The 8,659-nt window shown below is 47.2% G+C and overlaps 1 protein-coding gene across 1 annotated transcript; it reads left to right on the top strand.

Moving 5' to 3' along the window:
• Window positions 1-1,771: 1,771 nt before the first annotated feature.
• On the top strand, window positions 1,772-2,449 carry LOC147975121 (uncharacterized). The gene is made up of 2 exons (XM_087520281.1): window positions 1,772-1,962; window positions 2,041-2,449. Exons 1-2 carry the CDS (start codon window positions 1,772-1,774, stop codon window positions 2,447-2,449), a joined length of 600 nt encoding a protein of 199 aa, XP_087376407.1.
• Window positions 2,450-8,659: the final 6,210 nt, after the last annotated feature.

The raw sequence follows: 8,659 nt of genomic DNA on the forward strand, positions 1-8,659 counted from the left end.
TACGCACAGGGGCCTGGAGCCATCGCAACAAACATCTAGAAAAGCAAAAAAAAAATAATGGGCTGGAGAAAGGAGAGAACTTGCGGCTAGCGCAGAAATGAAATGCAAAGGAAGGGTATAAGTTAGCCTTCATTTATATAAGAGAAATGCAAAAAGGTCAAAACTAAAAATTGAAGGGGACTTAATGGAAATTATGTTCCCAAGAATAAAGGACAATCAATAAAGGCTTATGTTACCAAAGAAAAAGGAACAAAAAAAGAAGGTGTACTTTGACTGCAGCAATTCCCACGAACAAAACCGCAGATCATTAAAAAATAATACTCTGAAAAATTATAATCCACACACCATTTTATGTGTGCAGTTCTCCAAATTCGTACCAGGAAGTTCACTATATGTGTGGATGAAGTGCAGTACATGATAAAAAAAGCAAAAGAGAAGCACTTTCGCAGCATTGGCATAGCCAGTCACAACTTTTTGGCAAAAGGAGGATGCATGCAGTGCAAAATGTGTACACCTGCAGCACAGAACTATGACGAATGCAGTGCGCATAGGAGCACAAAAGCAGTGCACACCCATACACTAAGAAAAAAGGATACGAAAGAGGAAAAACAATAAAGAAAAATGATACCGATGCAGTGCACAAAAATGTAGCCCAGAAAATGTGTAGTACGGTATGCGTGCACATGCAGTAATGAAACTAAATAAATGCAGTGCACGCATGATTTACTAAAAAAGCACTACACGCCCCAACGTTGAAAAAGTAACAAAGGAAAAAAAATTGACCACCCAGGTGCTACCGGCCCCAGCCAGTCACGTAATAGGTCTGCACCCACAGAAGGGGAGTCGTTCTGATCCACAGTGAATGGGGTCGGTTGCACATGGGCCCACAGGTCATAGAGCATATAGCTAAGAGCGTCGTGTATAAGCGCCCAGATAAGTATACGGAGGAGTTCGACCAGTATGCCTCGCCAGCGCTTATAAACAGGTCGGGCGCGCCTTCCGCGGGCGAGGTGGGACTAAACATTAGGATGCACACACAGCGAAACGAGATCCAAGCCATACTCACAGGCCGACTTGGACCCAAGTACGTCTCTAAACTAGCCGAACACAGGCCCAACAAGGCCGACTAAGAAAAAACAATAAGTTTAAAAAAATGGGGGGGCCCCACCCTCCCTTTCCCTACCCGTCCCGTACCAGCGATTGCAGTAGGTACAAGCAAAAACAAGATGCAGTACGTAGCTGTAAACAATGCAGTGCATTACGTTACACGATGCAGTGAGGTATGGCAATCCAGTTCCCGATTACCCCTACACGAATAAATAAACTCAAAAAACAGTGAAGTACGCACATGTATACACAAGTGCAGTACTGAATTCTAGAAGATGCAGTGCAGGACTATATACTAATGCAGTTCATTATTGCACAGGATGCATGTATAAAACGTAACAAAATGCCCGTTCGCATAGAAAAATGGTGGTTAAAAAATGTGCTGATCAAAAATAAAACAAACCCACCTTAAAAAACCACACGTTCGCATAAAACCACCCGATCGGAGAAGTTCCATCGCCACAAGCCCACGATCATAGATGCAAAAACCAACCCATGATCCGCACAACCGCATCATCAGCGTGATCGTGCAGTTCATCCGACGAGGCCATCCCACCCCGCGCCCTCCCCTTAAATTCAGACCCCTGCCAAAGGCCTTCTCATCCACAAACAACACAAGTATCCACTGCGCTCCCACCAAAAGCACCAAGCCCTGCCACCGGCAATGACGTTCACCGACGAGTACAAGGGCGACAACGCCGTGGAGGCGCACGGCAACACCAAGTTGCACGTCATCCACACCAACGACAGGAAGCAGATGGCGATCACCCTCGCGCAGTACGAGCGCCACCTCAGCCTCCAGCGCCACAAGATCGTCGGCATTGATCTCGAGTACGACAACGACCCTGAAGCGACGTAGAAACCCGCCCTCTGCCAGCTCTCCATCGGCAAGAATCACCCGGTGCTGCTCTTCCAAATGAGCGACTGTGAAAGGTGCACCGTCTTCGACAACTTCCTCGCCGACCCCAGGTACACCTTTGCAGGCTTCTCCATCAACGGCGACAAAACCAGGCTGGAGCGCGTCAAACTGGAGGTCGCCAACTTCGTCGACATCCAAAAGGAGTGGAGGGTGCCCGAGGCAAGCAAGCCGTTGGACTCCCTCGGAGACGTCTCCGGCGTGCTCATCGACGACTACTACAACAACATGAAGAAGAAGATCACCGATGATGAGCACCAGCGCTGGGCCATCCTGCCTCTGTCCAGGAGGCACATCGAGTACGCGGCAAAGGACGCCTACGCAGCGTATGAGATATGGAACCGCATCACCCTCACCCAGGACGGCCTTCGCCGTGCAAAGCTGGAGAAGGAGGAGCCCCCCAAGAAGCGCGCCAGGAGCAGCTAGGGATGGGGAGAGCGTGACTGGTAAAGAAGAAGATGGTGCCGGCCAGGAGCCAACAATGCCAGCGTTCTTTTAGAATTATCATCAAATTTGCTTTCTGTTGTTTGCTTATGTATCGTTAGTTTGCTTGTGTGCTGAACCTAGTTTGCTTGCCATGCACAATCGCTTTGTAATGAAGAACTCTGATTATGTTAGTTTGCTTTCTGTTCAACTTAGCTTGCTCGTGATGAAATTGTCATACATAATGCAAACAGGACGCATGCAGTGCAAGTTGCGCACGAATGCAGTACAGAATTTGTCGAATGAAGTCTTAACATACCCAACAAAGCAGTGCACGAACATAAATTTGAAAAAAGGAATACATAAGAGCAAAAACACAAATAGAAAAACGCAAAAACACGTAAAATAATTCAATACAGTCCGGAAGTACACGAAAGTACAGCACAGAACCATAATGAGTGAAGTACAGGTATGATTTACTAAGCAGTGCACTCCCATACATTGGGAAAAAGATTACATAATAGAAAAAAGACGGAAGCAAAAAAATGGCAACTATACATGCAGTACGCAATGCGTACACATGCAGTACGGAACCCTGATCAATGCAGTGCACACTCCAACATTGAAAAAAACACATAGGGCAGAAAAATAAAAAAAAATTATTCAATACAGTCCGTTGTGTTGTTCTTTGTTTCATGTATGCAAGATTTTGATAATGTTTGTTGCTTGTGATCAATTGCTTTCGCAGAAATTAGTTTGCATTAGAACAAGTATCTACACAACTTTGAAAAATTTAATGAGTGACACCAAAACATACTATGCACATACAAAACATAACAGTCCACAAAAAATAGTAATTATATAAAAATAAAAATTAATATTGATATATCCGTATACCTTTCTAAACAAACGTGAATACAGTTCATAGAACAAACATAAGGCAGTTCAACAAGTGTATGCGTGAAGTGCAGTACATGCATAAATGAAGAACGACAAGGGCCCCAACACACACACTTGCTACACGAAGTGCAGTACTCAACATTGGTGTAAGCAGTACAAATGACAAGGGCCCCAATACATAAATGAAGAACGACAAGGGCCCCATCAAAGGGGACGCGTGCAAAAACCCACCCGGACCCCACACACCCTAAGATAGACAGGGGGGCGACGGGGTATGACGGACTCGCCTACGCATGCGGCGCCGCGGCAAGCCGCGTTGCCGCCTGCTCCGGCTCGTTCCAGGCTCGGCCTCGCAGGGGGATGTGGAGGGGGGTCACGACCCCCCCTCCCCACCCCCTGCTCGGCCTCGCACTAACGCACGCAGTGCGCTTGGTTGACAGGCGCAGTGCGGACATTCTGTTTTTCCCATCAAAGGGAACGCGCGCAAAAACCCACCCGGACCCCACACACCCTAAGATAGACAGGGGGGCGACGGGGTATGACGGACTCGCCTACGCATGCGGCTCCGCGGCAAGCCACGTCGCCGCCTGCTCCGGCTCGTTCCAGGCTCGGCCTCGCAGGGGGATGTGGAGGGGGGTCACGACCCCCCCTCCCCACCCCCTGCTCGGCCTCGCGCTAACGCACGTAGTGCACTTGGTTAACAGGCGTAGTGCGGACATTCTGTTTTTTCCATCAAAGGGGACGCGCGCAAAAACCCACCCGGACCCCACACACCCTAAGATAGATAGGGGGCGAGGGGGTATGACGGACTCGCCTACGCATGCGGCACCGCGGCAAGCCGCGTCGCCGCCTGCTCCGGCTCGTTCCAGGCTCGGCCTCGCGCTAACGCACGCAGTGCGCTTGGTTGACAGGCGCAGTGCGGACATTCTGTTTTTCCCATCAAAGGGGACGCGCGCAAAAACCCACCCGGACCCCACACACCCTAAGATAGACAGGGGCGACGGGGTATGACAGACTCGCCTACGCATGCGGCGCCGCGGCAAGCCGCGTTGCCGCCTGCTCCGGCTCGTTCCAGGCTCGGCCTCGCAGGGGGATGTGGAGGGGGGTCACGACCCCCCCCCCCCTCCCCACCCCCTGCTCGGCCTCGCACTAACGCACGCAGTGCGCTTGGTTGACAGGCGCAGTGCGGACATTCTGTTTTTCCCATCAAAGGGAACGCGCGCAAAAACCCACCCGGACCCCACACACCCTAAGATAGACAGGGGGGCGACGGGGTATGACGGACTCGCCTACGCATGCGGCTCCGCGGCAAGCCACGTCGCCGCCTGCTCCGGCTCGTTCCAGGCTCGGCCTCGCAGGGGGATGTGGAGGGGGGTCACGACCCCCCCTCCCCACCCCCTGCTCGGCCTCGCGCTAACGCACGTAGTGCGCTTGGTTGACAGGCGTAGTGCGGACATTCTGTTTTTTCCATCAAAGGGGACGCGCGCAAAAACCCACCCGGACCCCACACACCCTAAGATAGATAGGGGGCGAGGGGGTATGACGGACTCGCCTACGCATGCGGCACCGCGGCAAGCCGCGTCGCCGCCTGCTCCGGCTCGTTCCAGGCTTGGCCTCGCGCTAACGCACGCAGTGCGCTTGGTTGACAGGCGCAGTGCGGACATTCTGTTTTTCCCATCAAAGGGGACGCGCGCAAAAACCCACCCGGACCCCACACACCCTAAGATAGACAGGGGCGACGGGGTATGACAGACTCGCCTACGCATGCGGCGCCGCGGCAAGCCGCGTCGCCGCCTGCTCCGGCTCGTTCCAGGCTCGGCCTCGCAGGGGGGTGTGGAGGGGGGGTCATGACCCCCCCTCCCCACCCCCTGCTCGGCCTCGCGCTAACGCATGCAGTGCGTACAAGAACAATACAAAAAATATATAGACAGCTAAAAAATTGGGGGGGGCAACCCCCCCATGTACCTTAACGTACAAACAAATAAAAAAACCAACTACAAAACGCAACTATAGGCTAAAAGCAATGTGTTTTTTGTTTTGGCAAAAAAAAGCAATTCGGTGTCATAAAGCAATGCAGCTTCGGCATGCACACACGTGCAGCACTTTGCTTGAATGCCAAAAAATGCAGTTCTCTTATATTGGACAAAGAAGTTCAGCATCAAATGCGATACAGTTTATCGAACACATATCATACATATAAAGCGTGACAAAAATGCCAGTTCGCATAGACCGTGGTCGTCAACAAAAAATAAAATTATACACTTATATATATTGTATCAGTTATTGATATAAAATACACATACATATACAAAATCATCCACATGCACTGCTGCATAAACGAACAAGAAGAAACACAACGACAAAAAAAAGTATTTTTCATACATTGTCTACCTTAGTCAGCACACACAAACACAACATCAAAACCTAGCTATTGTCCACGCACAGCCTTTTGCACCGAGTAGAAAAACAGTGCCCCAAATGACTGTTACTGCGTCTGCGATTGCGACAAGGAAGTGAGCCCGAGGTCCGCAATCAGTTCACGTAACTCAAGCGGCATGTCTTCATAACACAACATGTTCAAAGGATTGAACAGCAGATGGAACATGTACTCCGCCTTCCAATCTTCAGCAGCAGGCTGAAAAAAAGAAAACAAATGCAAACAAGTGATTAAAAAAAGGTGTCATAAAGAACAAAAAACTAAAAAGAAAACAGAGAAGCTGTTACGTCGGATTTCAAAATTTTCTCAACTAGATGTTGGCCGTCATACAACTGCGTCATCCTCAGAACATAGATTCCGCACTCATTTGCTCCCTGCGCTGGCACGACCGGGTAAGATGGCTTCTCTGCCAATTTAACCCAGTCAGGAAGGTTCCTCGATTTATACATTTTTTCACCATAAATCACCTTCAGCAGCTGAGTCATCCTCCTCATCTGGCAAAAAAAAGAAGCACAAGGTAAGAATAACACACATCACGGATCAAAAAGTTGATATTCAAACGAACCCAAAAAAAGTTGTTCTTAAACATCTAAAACAATCCCTCTTTTAAGTGCACGTGTGAGAAAAATGCAGTTCTGTCGCGCATATGTTGAAGTTCACTACATAAACAATTGCAGTTTATAAAAAAATACAGTGGGAGAAACACAAAGAAAGCTTTACGCTTGGCAAAGAAAAAATAACATACCACTTCAGTGCAATCTGCGTGGTAGTCAGTCCTGCGCCACCTTGTCGTGACATCAGGATGGCCAGTGTACTTCCTACTGTCATGGATATCAAGGGTCTGGCGATGCTGGTTCATCGTGTATAAGGAATAATGACCATCCTTGAATCGCGGCATCATAATCTGTTCGCATAAAAAATGAAATCAAAAGTTCTTTCGACACGTACCACCAGGACCACTGTTCCAAAAATAACTATAAAAAGAAATGCAACAAACCAGGAAAAATAAATGACAAAAAACAATGAATTTACCAGTTTTGCATCCAACAGGTTTGCGCCGTCGTTCACAAAAAATTTGAACTGCTTAACTGTATCTTCTAAAACAAACGAGCTATGCACAACTGGCAACACAGGATTTCCGTCATTATCTCTCGTCACAGAGGTTTCCATTTGAAGAAAGTATTGCACACAAAAAAGAACAAAAAAAGGACATAAAAAAAGAATAAACAATGCAAGTAGGCATGGACATGAAAAAGCCCAGTGCAGTAGGAAAGAATGACAGCAAACGTTTACCGTGATAAATAAAGGTGAAAGTAGCAAACGTTCACCGGATTGATAAGCTAAACCCAATTCAGGGTCTTGCTTCCAATACTTGATGACAAAATCCATGATATACGAATCCATTAAAGCTCCTTTGCCAAATGTATCATAGATATAGTTGGTATTGTAAGTATCGACATCACCAAAAGGACCATGCACCATAAAGAACGCGTTCCTGCAGTAAACATACACAGATGGGATCAATAAAATTAGAATTAAAATCAAAACACACAAAAAGCATGAAAGGGCACACGCATCACATAAAAAACTTACTCGCAGTATTTGGTTACAAAATCTTTGCTGAGAACAAGATCCTTTATTTTAATCGCCTCATCCATATATCTGAACCTCGGAGGCTTCAATTTCTCTATAGAGCATCTCAACTTAAAAGCCCTCTCACCTGCCCTCTTGTTCGAAAATACTTCAACCTCATCCAAATGAGGACGATTAATTGCTGCACTCCTAGTCCTAGTTGCATGTGCACACAGTGTAACAATATCATCATCATCAACATCATATACATCGTGTGGAGAGCTAGGTCGAGAGATACTTCCACCATCAGGTCCAGACGCCACATTTGTGTTCAAACCAGAATTATCTGGAGAGATTTCAATGACACAATCCTCCATAACCACATCAGAACCCTGGGACTCAAATAGTGACGTACAGCCTTCATGAAGCCCCCATTCAAAACCTAAAAACGTGCAGAAAAAACATGGAAGCACTCAGTACAAAACACAAAAACCAAAAAACATGTATAGAGAAAAAAATAGAATGCAGCCCACTGTTGTATACAGCAATGCAGCCCGCACTTGTATACAGCAATACAGCCCACATATAAATAACAATGCAGCCCACTTCTCTACAGTAATGCAGCCCGCACTTGTATACAGCAATGCAGTCCACATGTAAAAGAACAATGCAGCCCACTTCTCTACAGCAATGCAGCCCACACTTGTATACAGCAATGCAGCCCACATATAAATAACAATGCAGCCCACTTCTCTACAGCAATGCAGCCCGCACTTGTATACAGCAATGCAGCCCACATATAAAAGAACAATGCAGGCCACTTCTCTACAGCAATGCAGCCCGCACTTGTATACAGCAATGCAGCCCACTTGCCCATAAAGAAGCGGGACCAAGCAGTAGTCAAAATAAAATAAAGCAAGGATAAAGAAGTTCAATAAAACAACCTTTATCTGCAAAAATTAGAAGTGATGTTAAATCAAGGCAACACTTCCTCGATGTTAGTCAGCTATAGAGCATGGCCTTTCTGATGTAGCCAATGTGCTCCACCCCAAACTTAGCAACTCGAACACCATCCCATGTCTGCAAGAATTGAAACATATAGAATCCACAATCATGCCTGCAATAAAAAGAATAAAAAACATTAGTTTCACAAAAATTAAGTGAAAAAAAAACTTGAACGGTATGACACAGAAGGGCTGTAAAGAACGCACTCATTTGGCTGCAATGGGACAATGACATGTTTCAACACAAATCCATCAAGTGTGGGAGGATTTAGCGGCTCATCAGAACTCAAGCTACCTTCT

This window comes from Triticum urartu, chromosome 4A, assembly GCF_056163025.1.
Source record: "Triticum urartu cultivar PI428250 chromosome 4A, HENAU_Tu73, whole genome shotgun sequence".
Classification (NCBI taxonomy): Eukaryota; Viridiplantae; Streptophyta; class Magnoliopsida; order Poales; family Poaceae; genus Triticum; species Triticum urartu.

Excerpts from the sequence above, each read along its gene's own strand:
- LOC147975121 (XM_087520281.1), top strand. The coding sequence starts at position 1,772 with ATGACGTTCACCGACGAGTACAAGGGCGACAACGCCGTGGAGGCGCAC. Across the intron at positions 1,963-2,040 it reads GACAACGACCCTGAAGCGAC|GTGCACCGTCTTCGACAACT; the intron begins GTAGAAACCCGC and ends CGACTGTGAAAG.